The 16,680-nt window shown below is 41.4% G+C and overlaps 1 protein-coding gene across 1 annotated transcript in view; it reads left to right on the plus strand.

Moving 5' to 3' along the window:
* The window catches only part of Sorcs1 (sortilin-related VPS10 domain containing receptor 1), a gene marked incomplete at its 5' end in the record, with an annotated part of 503,138 nt that overhangs the window by 475,885 nt on the left and 10,573 nt on the right, over window positions 1-16,680 (plus strand). Inside the window, 1 exon segment of the mRNA XM_013504127.1 lies at window positions 5,743-5,842. Within this exon segment, the coding sequence (XP_013359581.1) occupies window positions 5,743-5,842 (100 nt within the window).

Genomic DNA, 16,680 nt, shown 5'->3' on the forward strand with positions numbered 1-16,680 from the left:
CAGACACAAGGCAAACCCCAACAACAGAAACGAACCCCTCCCTTGAAGGCTGTACTCTGAATCTTACATGAAACTGAAAAGTGCTCTGGCCCCTTTCTTGTGAATACACAGGAAGCACTGGGATGCTGGCCAGTGGGCCTGAAGAACGCGAGGCTAAAGCCCTAGCAAAGGGCTCCTGGCTCTGCTGGCCAGGCTGCCTCTGAGAACCCTCCCTGGGGAGCCGAGATGCTGGCTTGGAGCAAGCTATCTTGTCTATGAAACAAATTGAAAATCTCTCACAGTGAGAGGCACTTGACCCTGTTATCAGGACGGCATGGGCTAGGTTAATCAAAGGACCTCAGTCTGGGAGGGTTCTGCCAGTCTTTCTTTAAATGAGTGAGAAAAAGCCTTCCTGCCCTGAGGGGCCAAGGCCAGCTGCTCAAGTGTGGAGCAGCTTTATAGCACTGCCCTCCTGATTCTGCTTTATAGCACTGCCCTCCTGATTCTGCCTGAGCTCTGGGGGTGACAGGTTTGCTGCTGCCTCTCCTGGAGGAAGGAAGAACACAGGCTCTGTGGAGGTTTTGATGCTGAGCTGAGGAGATAGGGAACCCATGTGTTTTGTCTTTGAGAATCCTTCAAGTGCGTGAGATCATCCAAATGAATGAAAGAGTGGATGAATGAGTGAGTGAACGAATGGACGAATAATTAATAAATAAAGAAATAAATAAATAAGAGGCTGGGGATGCAGTTCAGCAGTAAAGTGCTTGTCTAGCATGCACAAGGCTATGAGTTCAATCCCCAGTACCACACACAGAGAGAAAAATAATAATAAATAAATGAAGGAACAAATGACTAAGGGAAAATATCAGCTGCAATCATGCATTTCCTCTTTGTCAGTTTGTATTATTTTTCACACATGACCAATGCAAACTCCAAAACTCAAAGGAGAAAGGCAAGGCAGGACGGAGAATGGAATGGAAATTGGCAACATTTCAAGAAACTAAACTTTCAGTATGAAAAAGAAGTATTAATTGAGACCATGTCTGTGTGCCCGCGTGGTCTGCCCCATGAGCCCGGCACTTGAAGGGAAGTGTTTGGACGGTCAGTGTGCTCTGGAGCTCATGAGGAAAGCCACTGAAAGAGGAAGGCTAAAGGCAAAGCTGAGTGGGCAAGAGCTGGTCAAAGAGAATATGACAGGAGACAGAGAAACTTCAAGGCAATGGTGCTGAATCCAGGGGAAAGAAATACTTCTGGCCAGCTTGCTTCTTCTGGTATCATCTAGAAAACACCTTTCACACTTTAATCAAGCTGAATTTTTGTTCCAAGAAGCAATAGGACAGAGTGAGCTAGGATTAAATAGAATTTGATAGTTGACTTCATGCTCTCCTGTGACTTCAGTCAGGAAAAGGTGTTGTAGGAGCTGGGAGAGACTTTCCTCCACGGAATATCACAGGGAGACTCCTCAGTGCTCTTCTAAGGGAACTTAATATGACAGGATCAGGACTGATGTATCAGGTCAGCAACCAGATTGCCTCAGGCTAGGTTGTGTCTAAGCATGGTGCCAGGGTGTTGCTTAGTTCATTGGAGTTTGCACGCTTCATGAATAAGCATTTGTATTTGGGCCTGCCACAGCCCTGAACCTGATATTTTTGCCAAAGTCCATTTCAAATGGCTGTCTTCACGCTGTACCCCTTCTTTGAGCTGTGTTTCATAAATTTACCAACTGCTCTGCTGTTCTTAAACTTTTCCCATGTATCAAAGTTTGATGCTTTCATTCTGATAATAATCTCAGAGTGTTTTGTCTGAATGATTTCATTAAAAAGCATCATGGTGCTCGACTAAATGTTCCCGGGCCTTTTGAGTGCAGGCAGGACAGTACTCCAACTTACGCAGGCCAGTGAGCTTGGGGGAAATGTGAAATGTGTCATTCCCAGCAGAAGAAGTCAGTGCTAGAGACTTGAAACTCCCTCTGCTCTCCAACATGTAGTGAGTGGAAATATTTGAGGTGGCAGCTCCACCAGCCCAGTTCCCTGAGTGGTCATAATGAGCTACTTCCCGCAGCGGATGTGATGGATGAACAAGGAGGATACCTGTTGATTCCAGCCCTTGAAAATTATTGACTTCAGCCTAACCTAGTGGATTCTGGCTACTATACTCAATCTTCATCTTTTGTGTGCAAGAAAACAAGGAGAACTGGTGTTTTTTTTTAATAGCACGTCCCTCCCACAGTATCCTTTGGATGGTAACCTTTCTACATTTGCACTGTGTCCCTGCCATCCTCTGCAGTTTAAATGAAATGTGGGCTGCGTTTGAATCATAGGCATATCCTACTGAACAGGCAGGTACCAAGAATAATATGTTTTTCTAGGGCCGTGATTGTTTAGCCTAAGTAGAATAGGAAATGGACTGCGTAGGAGGGCAGCAGGAGAAGGATGACAATATACAGGATAAATTAAATTTGCTAAAAGACACACTTTTCTCGGGCCAGAAAAAGTCAAAGAAAGAAATTGAATTTGCTTCAGCAGGTTCTCTCTGCCCACAATCACAGATTATTTCACTTGAGGCTTTACAGGCAAGCATTGGCTCTTGTCATTTAAGCTTCTGCCACATTTTTCTGTAGAGGGCAGTTCCTTCTGCTTTTTTCATAGCACACTCGCTGAATATTACAAAGTGTATTAGCTAGTGAAAAGACTGTGTCAGTCCTGAGGGATGGCATATTCCAGTGGTGGCGAACCTAAGGCCAAACTGCTGCAGCAGGTTGTTTGTATCCTTGCAAGCTCTAAAAGGTTCGCCTTCACTAGCCTATGCCTTGAGCGGTATTTGCCGCTGGCTTTGGGGTTGGTGTTCAAACCTGTGCACATCACTTGTGAACCAGAAGTGGCTGCATAAGTAATACCATGCTGCATTTTTAAAATCTCCCTAAGCTCAGTCCTCTTTCTAGATCTTCTGCTGTCTCCTTTTCAACAGGCTCGGGAACATATTTTTAATGCCATAGGGCTGGTAATCAAGGCTGAAGTCTAGCCTCAACTTTTCACATATTAAGTGGGTAAACTTACTTAAGTTCTGTGTTCAAGTATATGGAGATACCAGCTGTAACACCTAAGACATGCACTGTTCCACAAAGTAGCCAGAATTAAGCAACTTTACCAAAATAATATGCATCTATAATATAGTTTAAAAATGCATGTAACAGCTCTGATCTGATGAGCATGATGTAGGAGAAGCAATTCTGCAAGTGCCATGCTAACCATTTAAAATATTGTCAAAATCTGTCACCAGTTTGCTACTAATTTACTTGAGTAGAAATGTGCATGTTTCTAACTGAGGTTATTCTTGAATGGAATGTAAATTTCATTTAGTTTTGTTTCCTGTGCTTAATTTCTTTCCCCTGGAGTCTGTGTTCTTTACTGAATGTTCTTTGATGCAAGTGGAAGGCATGAAACGTAGTTTTTGTTACTGGCTCTTTTTGCACAGCATGCTTAGTTTTGTAAATGATACAGATAAAGCCTCTGAAGCAGTGCTATAAAACATCCCATCAAGGAAGTTAATTATTTTCAAAAGGGACTCTCCTGGAGACTATAAATTAGAAATATGCTGTTCTGATGAATTCTATTTTCTAGTTTAGTTATTTATATCACTCACTTGAGAAAAAGCCATTTGCAAGGATAAGAAATAAATATCACTTTACCTGGCTGGAAGTGAGGAATTACTATCTTCCAAACATGTAGTTCCCTTTTGTCAATGGATAATTTCTATAAAACAGCTCTGTTTTTTAATTGCTTTTGACAGGTCTTTTGTATGGGAATTAAATATTTTGTGTATATATGTATGTATTTGTAATGTATACTCATATATACATGTATATGAGCCTTAACACATTAACTGGGTATGTGCATTTTACAGACAAAATCTTTGTGAATGACCTTTAATAGAAATCTATTATCAGATGTCTAGAAAATGCTGCCAACTGAATGATAAAAACAAAGTAGGAAAGGAATTTATTAAAGAGTACAGTGGACCTGGACATGGGGTTACATGCCTGTAAATCCCCACAACGAAGGAGGCTGAGGTGAAGAATTGCAAGTTCGAGCCCACCCTCGGCAACTTAGTGACTTAGAAAGACTCTGTCTCAAATAAATAAATGATTAAAAAATTAAGTAAATAGAAGAGCTGGAGATATAGCTCAGTGCACAGACTGGGCTCCATCCCCAGTACTACCAGAGAGAGAGAGAGGGAGAGAGAGAGAGAGGCAGAGAGAGAGGGAGGGAGAGAGAAAGGGAGGGAGAGAGGGAGCTCATTAGCCCATTTGCAGCACTCCTTGTTAGAAATCCATTCTGTCTGTAAACCTAGACCATTCTGGAAGATTCTCAATGTTCAAGAAAGAAGTATCTTAATAGAGAGGAAAAGTTGATTTCAATTCAGTTTTAATTTAACATAGTCTGTTTTCAGGCGTGGTTTGCCAAATGACAACATCTGGTAGGCGGGGCCTGTGATAGACCCAAGGGTGGGTGCAACCCTACTCTGCAAAGCTCATCCACATCAATAAGGGCTGGGAGCGAGGGCACCAAGCCATCACAGCCTGCTGAGTTGTTACAGGGATTAGAGGTGTCACCTTGTAATTCAGTAGACAGAATGGAACAGCAAATCCAAATGGGAAAAGAAGAAATACAAAATTGATTATAATAAAATAGTAAGGCAAGGGCACCCGGTTTTTTAAAAAATGAGAGTGTTTTAGCCTTCATAGATTTTCTTAAATTCCTAAAAAATGTGAGCAAACAGAGCACATTCCTCCGCTACACAATGAACAGAATTTTAGTGTGTCTTAAAGTGTTACACTGATTCTTTCAAAGCCAGGGTCTGTGCTGCATGCTTGGGGTAAATATTCCATGACACGGAACTCTGTGAGTCTGACGCAGCACGTGCAGCAGTCCTGAGTGGCTTAGCTGGTCTGCACACACACAGAGCAAGGCTTAGGCAAGATCTTGCCAAAGTTGTGGCTGCCTTTGCTTCAACTGTGCCCTTCAGAATTTCAGCAGAGCAATACTTACTATTCAATAATAGTAATAAAGTACCTGTTCTGTGAAACTCATAGGGTACGGTTCGGGAAGAACAGCGAAGTGAAAGAGATATAAAAATCTCACACAATGTGTGACTTGCATGTCTTTTTCTTTATTTTTTTTTTCCTTTTTTTGGTGGTACTGGAGAATGAACCCAGGGCTTTCACACTGAGCTGCAATGCCAGCTTTTTAAAAAAGTCTATGTCTGCATAACAAATGCTTTCTGAACAAGCTGGGGTGACATTTCTAAGGTAAAACAGGATACTTTTATGATCAGAAATTATCTTATATCCTGTTGACTAATAATTTGTCTTATTGTGTAATGATTAGAGTATAAGTCAGGCCATGGTTAAAAATATATACATACTCTGGAGTAAAGAAATCAGATCATATAAAACTCCTTTACATAATTCACAGATAAAACCATATAATTATATGTTATATAATTATATTATCTGTCATATTAATAAAATGTTATATATCATTAGATAATTGTATCAGATAGTATATTAGATATTAAGCTAATGATATACACATGTATTAATTATATAATTAAACCTGTGAACTATGTGCCTGCTCATAGTGTAACTCATGGGCTAGTCTAGGTACTAGATTGCAGTGCTAAACAGTTGGATATTTCTCAGTCTATTTATTTATCGTCACTGTGAAAAATCTGGTGGCTTAACCATAAAACTTCTTCTTTCAGATTTCAGAAGCACTGATCCACAAGCTCAACCAAAACTCAGTGCACTTTGAGCTGAAGCCTGGGGTCCAAGTCCTTGTCCATGCGGCACACCTAACTGCAGGTCAGTTTCCACAGCCCAGGGCTCTGGCTGGTGAACCCCTTTGTGTTTCTATCATCAAATCAGGGCTGGGTGTTTCCTTTGCTAATCATAAGTTGGGCGCCATTTCTGGATGTTTCCTTGCTACATGTTTCTGTGTTAAAGGGGATGCAGTTAGACAGCATAATACAATGATGCTGCCTCCTTAGTTCCTGGAGAAAAATCTGTAGAAGAATCACTAGACACATCTCATAAGCTAGCAGGCTTCATCTTAACAGATTTCTTCAAAACAACCTTAAACTTATAAATAACCTTGTATTTAGTTTTGCTGGAAAGGCCTATTTTCACATCATCTTACAACTTCTTTTTTAATATAGTGCAGGGGAAATAGCAGGAATTTGGGATTTACACAGGGACGCAGCAAGGAAGGTAATCGCAATTCGGTTGTGTTTCTTTGCCCATGAAACAGAATGGGAGATACTTCTTTTAAGGCTGTAAAAATGTTCCAGTGATGAAACCAGTAGTCTCAAGCATTTATAAATCAATATTATTGTGTATATAATTATTATTATATATTATTGTGTATATAATCAATATTATTGTCTTATTAGTATTTAATTAAATGGGCAATATTTATTGGGCGCTTATTTCTGCAGATGCTGGTACTTCATGAAGTACAAATGCTAGCAGCAAGGATTGCTGTTTTCACAAATTTGTAATCTGGTTATGGTGTGGGAAAGTTTGAAGGTAACAATGGCAGTGGGGCCGTGGGGCAGAGAGAACGAGCAGCGCAGGAGTTGTCTTAAGAATAAAAGTGCGTAAACGCTGTCATCACCGCTTTCTCACCACTGACACAGCTTGCCCGGCACCCACAGCTTAAAGAAGGAAAGGTTTATTTCGTCTCATGGGTGCACCGTGAGGTCCACGGGCTCCCAAACAGAAATGGCATGGTGGAAGGGTCTAGGAGAGAGAACCTGCTCGTGTCATGGTGGTCAGGAAGCCAAGAGAGAAGGGAAGAGCCAGAGAGGGAGACAGACCCTTCTGGGTTACAGTCCCAGCTCCAAACAGTCCCCATCTACCCAGTGCAAGTTAGCTGTAATTCTCCTGGATCCAGTTACCTTCCAAAAGCCCTGCCTCCAAGCACTTTAGAGTTTTGCGGAGTAATTCTTGATCTGAAACGTAACAAATGCTTATGTAGAGAGGCAGCATGACATATTTAAGCATTTGGACTCTGTTTTCTTTCCTTTTTTTTTTTTTTTTTTCTGGTACCGGGGATCGAACTCATGATCTTGAGCTTTCCAGCCAGGCACTTATGCCACTGAGCCGTATCCACAACCCCTATTTTCATTTATTACAGCCAGGTCATGGATTTCAGTCTTGCTCTGTGCCTCAGAGACAGTGAAGGAACCTATGAGAGAAGATTAGGTCAATTCAGGCAATGCACTTAGAAGAGCGGCTGGCACAGAGCAAGCTACTGATTTACTTTTATTCTTTTTGATTATTAATAACCAAAGTTGTATAGGAAATTCAAAGCACAGATGAATTATATCTGGTCAGAATGATCCAAAGTATTTTATAGCGGGAGCATGTTTTTTGAATAGGCTGTCAAAGAATGGATAGGGCTTAACTCAAGAAATCATTCAAAGCATCAAACACCAAAAAGAAAAAGTGCCAGGGGCACTGAGAATGCCAATTGCACAAAGGACAAAGAACAACAGTGTCTTGGTTACTTTCCTCTCGTTCCTGGGACAAAATACCCGACACCCAGAATTAAGGAAGGAAAGGTTTATTTAGGTTACAGTTTGTGGAGGTTTCAGTTCATACTTGGCTGGCTCCAGGGCAAAAGGGCACGTGGCACAGAGCAACTGCTCATGGTGGAAGACAGCAAAAGCAGAAGAGCAAAAGGGAGCAGCAGTGGCAAGCAGCCTCTTTGTCTCCCTTACACTGTGTGCGAACTGCCCGCACCAGGGCGGGTGTAGCACTCACACCCATAATCCAAACACTGGACCATGAATCAATCATAATCTCCAAAAGCCCGCCCCATGACTGCATGAGACTTTTGGGGGACATCCAGACACAAACCATAACAAACCGTTTCCAATTCCATCCTCTCTTTTCCTGGAGATACTTGGTTGTGCCACTGAATATAGAGAATAACTATTGACCATTCTTCCTATTGGATTTCATCTTTTATCAAATTAGAATTTCACAGAATTTTGTTTTTAAAAATCCCCTTGCCTTAAGCAAGTGAAAATTTAAAAGTCATTATTTGTAAATATGGGCCGTGGTGTGGCATAGTCAGGGTGAATCATTTGTAATAATTTGGAGGGTTCTGGGACACTGTTAAGACCATTAAGAGATGTGTGATATTTAATTAATTTAATGAACCAACCTGTTATGGGGCAGGCTGGACCTCATCCTCCTCTTCCATGTCAAGTAGAGCTAGTTCTTCTGGGTTTATTGGCTGAAAACCACCGAGACTTGTAATTCATAATGACCTCTGTTGGAAGGGATATGACAAACTAGTCCATCTTTTGTGATGTAAGATTTACTTTACAGCATACTCAGCTTCTAAATTGAATATTACCTTCAGAAAGCATATTATGCTGCACAGAAGCTTGATGTATTAGAAAACACTCTTTAACTATTCACAGAAAGCCTCTACTGGAAGAGAGCATTCTCGATCAAAGTAGGCAGTAAGCCAGCCGTAGTTCTCAAATTCTTCAGTTCTGCAGACCATTCACACTTCTCTCTTCTTCCACCTTTAGTTCTCTTCCATCACTTATTATCTGTCCCTGTTTTCTTTTATTTCAGATATGACTCAGATCATTTGGGTGAATTTGAAATTTTATTTTAATGATATTTTAAGAGGTCCTCTCGTGTGGAGAATAAGTTGAAAAATACTGACTATAAGTTTGGGTAATTGGGCAAGACTGACTTGGCCAGTTGCTTGGCTGTGAAACGAATTCATTGAGGATATCTCCAAGCCTCTATACCTGTCCATTTCCATGTAGAAAGTCTCTTTCTGATAAGAGCAGGGGATTCATCCAGCTGGTGTAAGCTCTAGATGCCAAGAAATCATACAAAGTTGGGAGGACCTGAAAAATTTTGCCAATTCATGCTCATAGTTCGTTCACAGCTAGGAGTTTGAGAGCAAGACTCAGACTGCTGGGATAAAGCACTGGCAGAGGGGTGTGTGTTACTAGGAGCCCAGGAAACGCACTGAAATTTGAAGGAGAGCCCTCTGCAACAGAGAACGTGATGCAAGGTCACCAAGGTGACAGAAAGAAAAATGGCAGAGCCAGGAAAAAATGCAATCTTACATGGTACCCCTCTGAAAAGGGCGAAATTTCTTTGACTGCTAACCATTTGACTCTTTGGGGTTCCTTTCCCTTTCCTGTTCCCTTCCGCTTCCCCTTCACTTTCCTTTCTGCTTCCCTCTCCCCTCGCTTCCCTTCCCCTCCCCTCCCCCTCCCCCTTTCCCTTCCTTTTCCCTTTCCCTTTCTCTTTTCCTTTTCCTTTCCCTTCCCTTCCCTTTCCTTCCCTCTCCCCTCCCCTCCCCTTCTCTCCCCTCACTTCCCCTCCTCTCCTCTCTTCTTTTTTCTTTTTTCTAGTTAGATTTGACAGCAGAGTCTTTCAGCAGTCAAATTCCAAACCTGAGCTGCAAGATTTATTGAGATATTGTATCGGCTGGCTTGCAGCTGAACTATCTCCCCAGCCCCTAATGTAAAATTTTCTGTGGAAAATTAATTTCATTTTAAGGAGTAAAGGAATAGAATGGCCAAAATTACAGAATGAATGAGTTGTGGAAATTTTTGGTATATTGATCTCAGCCGTGTTTTGCACAGTATTGAAACAGGCAGAACCCACAGGTGCTGTGTCAGAGTGGGCCCGACTTCCACGTGCAGAACGTAAGGTTGTGTGAGGAGTGGCACTGCTCAACAGCTGTGAGGAAGGAGTGGAATATATGAGAGATCAGCTTGTTCTCTGAGATCGCTCCTAAGCTGACTCCAGCGATATGATTTAGAAAAGTGAAACAAAAATTGTTTGAAGAGGATACTAGACTCTCTGTCTACCAAAGATGACAGAGGGAATTTTTACATCTGGAAAGTTTGACACTTTGGGTCCAGGCTGGGAAGACTGAGCTACTTGCCCCAGTTTCTTTTATTAAATGAAAAATTAACAGATTCCCATTTGAGTGGCTAAGCAGAGATATGAGAGGAAGACTAGGGGAAGAAGAGTGAAGACTGTTTGATGTAGAACTCTCAGCCCAGTTCCCCTTCCCCGCTCATTCCCTTGCAGGATGGGGAAAGGGCACAGCCTATCACATTTCATGTCTCATAAGCCTATCACATTTCATGTCTCACAAGCACAGTTGCTGATGTCTTTCCAGGGACCACTGCAGCTCACCGCTGTAGTCCATTCACTGCACAGCAGATGCTTAGCAGGCTTCTTTTAAAAATGTTCAAGCCGGACTATGTTGTAATGAGAGAAGTAATGTGTAATTTGGTTTGTCTGCAAGGGACAAGCACCGTCTCCTTTCAGTCACTCACCCTGTGCTGGTTCTCACATCCAGCTTCCTGCTTGCCTTCATGGGAACACAAGGTGAGAATACGCAGATCCCTGGGTACCACCAGAGAACGGGTTTGTGTTGCCCTACTCGTTCTGCTTGGAGATTCGGTAACTTGGGCATCTCAGCTGAGCTAACTTTGAACGCAGCCCTCATTTCCTTCTTAGTTATTCCTGTTCTCCTTGGTTACCATGGAATTCCTCCTGAGGCCCAACCACTCCTGACAGCTATGTTTCCGAGGTGATCGCTGCAGAAAGAGATTGGAAAAGGAGATAAGGAGGAGCATGTTTTCGAGAAGGCTGAGGGAAGGTCATGGCTTTTGGCTCTTAGACTCTCATGGCAGCTAATGTCCATGTTTAGAAGACGAAAGCTGTGATATTGCAGAGCAACCTGGAGTGTTGGAAAAGGACATAAAATTTAACCAGGCTGGGAAGTAGACTGGAAGCAGTGGTGCTTTGACCAAAGTGTACCTTTGTTCCAGATATACCTGGTTGAAATACTTCTCCCCGCTTCCCCTCCTAGCTATATTCCTGAAATCTATTTGAATTTTAAGACTCAGCTCCATGCCAACATTTACACAGTATCTTCCCCTTATCTGAACTCTCATGTATTTTTAAATCTATTTCTCTTTTATTTTAAAGAGAAAAAAATAACAATAAAACAGAGTTTCCAAGCAGGTTAGTAAGATAGTTACAATAATCATACATTGCATATTGTGATGTTCCTAGTTTTCAGAATACGTACTGACATAACTTGCTCAAACAATATTTCAGTGAACTGAGAAACCAGCTATATAACTATCTTAACCGTCTTGTGTATAAATATATTTTTTTCTTTTGTCTTTCTTCATTTCCCCTTTCCCCATCACAGTTTATCTTTTCTTTTGAACAGTTTCTTCCCATTTCACAGTATTAATTGTACATTTTGGACTTGTTTACTCGTTCAGTTTCTCACACCCATGAGGCGATACGATGTTTACACACATGGGTTAAGTCTTATTTCTTTCTGATGTTGATGGTCGTGACTATTGCTACCACTGTCTTTGTCACTGCTATTTAATGTCTTGTGAATACGGCAGACTGTGTCTTTACAGTCTCCACTACTGTACCTAGCAGAGAGCGTGTGCATATCGAGTACTCCACAAATATTGCTTTCATATCTGATTCAAAGCATATTTGATGCATAGAGTCCCAGCGTGTATCTAATGCTCCCAAAGTCTCACTTGCTAGGAAGTGGGGCATTGGGAGGAGATCGGATCATGGGTGCCTGACACTCATTGGTGGACTAGACCGTTACTGAATTTATAGCTAAGTGTAATGTTGGGAGGTGAAGCCTGGTCCGGGAGGTGAATTACTGGGATTGTGACCTGGAAGGGTCTGTCTTTCTCCTTCCTCCCTTGATCTGCATCTCTGCTTCCTGTGGGCCACACCATGACCAGCCCTCCTCTGCCACGCTGCCCTGCCTTGGAGCCAGCTGACTGTGGACCAAAAACTCTGTAAACTGTCATATATCCCTCCCCCCATGTGGTAAATTTTCACACTTTAGAGTTGTGGGAGTTGGGTACTGTGCCTCAGCGATGAGGAAGTAACTAAGACATACACTGTAGCCAGGAGAGATACAGTCAGAATCTCATTCTCTCAGTTACAACATCAGGTCTGACGTATCCCATGGTGAATCTGTCTCCATAGCATGCTCCCTTTAATCAAACAACTGATGAGTGGAAACTTGTATCCAGTAAGCGTCCAGGGAAACCTGTCTCATACTCTGTCTTTTTCTCCCTAATGACACATGTTAAAGTTTTATATATGCCCTGAGATTAGGCAGCTTCGAGCATAATTGGACCTGTGCTCCCTCAAGTTGTGAATCTCAGAACAAGAGATTAAAAGAGAATTGAAGAACAAGAGGCTTTCACTGAGAGACACTCAATCAAGTACAGCAATAAATCTGATTTACTGCTCAGGACATCCACTGAAACAGAGAAATAAGAAGGATCTGTCATCTTAGATATAGCAGGAAATTAGAAATAAACATTAGAATCTAGTATTTTGGCATCGGGACAACCTATTTGGAAGAATGGGTAGATGACATGGGGGAAGGAGCAAAAAATGAAACATGCCTCCAAAGGATGGATGTGCTATACCCATAATCTAGGGGCTGGGGATTTAGCTCAGCGGCAAAGCGTCTGCCTGGCAAGTGCAAGGTCGTGAGTTCGGTTCCCAGTACCAGAGAAAAACCAAAAAACAAACAAACAAAAAAAAAACTGAAGTCTGAAATATGCCCATAATCTAGATGGATGGCCAAGGCCAGCCAGAAACTGTGGGCACAGAGCTGTTGAAAAAGGATTAAATGTGAACTAGAATCCTAGCGGCAGATGTAATTGAATAGCTGCTACTAGTTTTATGAGAGTTAAACAAACGATATTATCTAGATGCTATTCATGTGCCAGTTTGAGCAGGGAATGATGCACCTACTTCCAGCTACTATATTTCTGCATGTATTTCAGACTCAGGATGTTGACCTCACCTTAGCTTCCCAATGGAGTCACTGTTCTTCTGGAATTTAGGGCACAGATGCAAAACAAAGATGAAAAGTTAATATTTCTCAAAGAGCCTCAAACCTCAGGTTAAATAAAACCATGAAAAAAATACACAACAATATTGCTTCCACCTCCGCTTGTCTATCAATCAGGTGCCTTGTTTAAGCAGCTCCATTTAAGGAAACTGTCCTTTGTCAAGGGTATATGTGAATGTTGTAATAAAACTGTTATCTTGTGTTATCTTGGGCTCCATATTGTCATGGGCTGGTTTAATTTTTTTCAGGTGTAATAGAAAGATATTATCTCAGAGGTATTAGAGAATTAATATTTCCAGGCTTCCAGGTTGCTACTGTTGTGTTAGGAGTCAAGGTTGGGGAGGAGGGGTGGGATAAGAAACTAAACTTCAGCCTAGGTTGAGATACATCATGAATTTTGCCCTTGAGCTTCACATAGAGAAAGATGCTTTCCATTTGAAGGTAGAATTAGCATTAGTTAAGAAGCTTTAGGAACAACAATATAATATAAGCCACATTTTAGATGCAAATGCCACATACTTGTGGAGCTCCGAACTGTAAAGGGAAATAAATTGTCGCAATAACATTTTCCATTTAGGAATGAAATTAGCACTAGTGAGATTCTTCCACAGACAATAAATTTATCTGTCTCTTTAGTCTCCAGTTGCTTATTACACAGTTATTACTTACAGGTCTTTTGTGAGTACAGTCATGGGGGTGATATCTTGCCTTCCTTCTGTTTCCCCTAAAATTAAATATTTTTTTCTCTTCATGTAATTAGGTTGCTTCACAGATCCTTGGAACCAGTGGTTTTGACAGTTATGAAATCCTCACGGTGCTATAATAAGTAATAACAAGTGCGAAGAGACCTAAATATGTCCTTCCCCCCATGCGACTAAGTGAATGTGACACTTTTATAAACCTACCAAGGGCCAGGAATGCAGTTACTCTCAAACTTCAGATCAGCTTTTTTGTTTTTAATCAAGATTACTTGAGCCCACAAGGGGGGCTGCAATGACCACGGAGTAACTGCCTGAGCGCACCAGGTCTGAGAATGTACGCAGAAGCTGCTGGTCAAAGAATGCTCAGGGTGCGTAATCAGAAACAGGGTAAAACTTGCATCAGACTGGAAATAAGTGGTAGTTTAGACACAGAAATGCAAGACTGTCAGGGAAAAGCAAAACAGACATTCAAGAGAAAAAAGATAAGAGAGCAGATCTACAATACAGGAGGATTCTTGAGCCTAGGGCAAACTTCAAGACATCAAGTTTCTTATACTTAGAGTGAGTGAGCAGAACTGTCCCGGGGTATGTCTGTTGGGTCACTATGAGCTTTAATAGCACATTCTGTCTTAAAGTGTTCCGTTTTAGAAGAGAAACTTTATGGTCATCTGATTTTCACTCTGCAGTAAGGACAGAAGTCCACACCAAGAATCAGATACCATAAAGCCAGAAAATTGCTAATTGCATTTTTAGCCAGTTCAAAGAGACAGTTATGAGGAGAATAAATAGCCTGTGTTGTGTAATAAACTACTGAGAAATTCAGTGGCAGAGTAGGGGGCATTTACTTTTACCACTGAGTCTGTGGATCAGTCGGGGGACTCTTCTGGTCTCGCTGTGTTCCTCTCTCTTTCTGGTATCAGTTAAGGATCTCTGCTGATCTTGGCTGGGCTGGCCCACAGGTTGGCTGACCACTTCCTTAACGGGCTTTGATCCTTCAGAAGACAGTTCCAGGCTTGACTGTACATTCACTGATAGTATTCCAAAGAGGGAGCAAAAGTACACAAGGCTTTGAAGCTCACAATTAGCTCAGCATCCATTCCTCGTGTTCCCTTGCTAAATACGGATTACAATGGTAGCCCAGGCTCAAGCATTGAGAAACCAGTTTCACTTCTTAGTAGGAGATGCTTCAAACTCACTGCATAAGGCATGGACACCAAGAAAGATAGCGCACTGAGGCAGCTGTGTAGTGAATCTACGTGAGGCTGACTGCTCACTTTGGGGAAACTTGAAAAGTCTTTTTAAAAGTTTACACAACTGTCTCCTAGAGTCCTAAGCAGATTAATCTACACTTATCCACAGAGATGCACATCTTTGTTGTTGCTTTGTTTTAGTGACCAAGAGAATACCAAGGTCAGGCATGCATCCCCTAAAGATACGAAATGAATATTTTTATAGTGAGTAGTTAGGCTCACAGTATTACATATCATAATCACTTCTATTCATTTATGGATTCCCAAGATCCATTCTCTGGCACTGTATCAGCACATTTTGCATTACTCCCATGAAATATTTAAGGCTAGAAGAGGAAGAACTGTCCAGCTCAAAACTGGAAGTTCAAGGATTCATACTTGGCTTTTCTGGTGGAAGAATCTTGAGGTGGCTCAGAGCATCACATGGCAAGAGGCAAGGAGCAAGTGCATGTCTCATCTCCTCTCTCTCTCTCTCTTTTTCTCTCTCTCTGTATCTCTGTGTCTCTGTCTCTCTCTCTCTTTGTCTCTATCTCATCTCTCTCTGTCTCTGTCTCATCTCTCTCTGTCTCTCTCTCTAATTCTTTACTCTCTACTTCTAAATCCGTTAGTATTAGATCACCTTGATGATCTAATCTACTTCTAATCACTTCAAAAAAGCCCCTGGTCTACGCATCACAGTCACGGGAAGTTTCCACCCTCTTCATGCCTCACAGTGGAGATACGGAGATTAAATATGGGCACAGGGATCCTTCGAGGGCACAGTCAATCCATATCTGTAGCATTCAAAACCAGTGAATTTTTCTCATGCACAGCGTAGGAAACTGTATTCCCACAGTGCTCCAGGTAATTCTGATTCAGGTAGTTTCTAAACAGCATTTTGAGGAAAACCTTGTATGCTAGCCAGAGTTCCACCTGGACTTTCAATCCAAAAAACTAAAAGGCCTCTTTTCTTCTTGTGTATTACTTACTGTGGGGTTTGATCATGGATGTGCTCTTGGTCATCATTACTTGGCCAAATGACCTCAACATCCTAGGAGACGAGTCCTAAAGACTCATCCTCCACTGAAGTTCAATGACAGTGCTTCAACAGCCATTAGAATTACAAAAGGAAGCACAGTAAAGCTCTAAGAGTTTATTTGACAAGCAACAATTCATTAATTGGGCATCAGTGAACTGTCAGCAGTTTTGGGCTCCCTAAAGGGTAATGGCTTTTGTGGATTGAAAGTGTAAGAAAGCGAAGAAAGTATTGCATGATACGTTGAGGAGAAGTGGCCTTGTTAGAGTGTCCCAGTAGAAAGTCCCTGGTTAGAGGTGAGAGCTTCTGGGCTCAATTTAAGTTTTATTTTCCTAGAGTATGGCTGTTTACAGAGGTTTTTTTTTTACTATTTTAAAGAGAATAATGAAAAAAGAACAATAGCAAAATACCAACAGCATAGACAAAAACAAAACAAAGCAAAAACAATAAAAATCATGCAGGGTTTCAGAACAAAAATGATAGGAGTTAACAGTGGTTGTTATATTACATATTGTTATCTTCAGTGAAGTTGCTCAGATTACCAGATGTAAGAATGCAAAACTGATTAAACCGTTAAAGAGAATAAAAAATAAAAAAATTGGAAATGATACAGAGCTTTACTAGACAAGATGGTAGGAATTCACCAGTGGTTATATTGCATATTGTTGTCTTCAAATTGGTTGTTCAGATTACCAGATATAAGCATGCAAAAATTAGTCATAAAGAAAAAAATTAGGCATTAAGTGTCCTTTTCA

The sequence above is a fragment of the Chinchilla lanigera genome, unplaced genomic scaffold (genome assembly GCF_000276665.1).
Source record: "Chinchilla lanigera isolate Chin_1 unplaced genomic scaffold, ChiLan1.0 scaffold00084, whole genome shotgun sequence".
Taxonomy (NCBI): domain Eukaryota; kingdom Metazoa; phylum Chordata; class Mammalia; order Rodentia; family Chinchillidae; genus Chinchilla; species Chinchilla lanigera.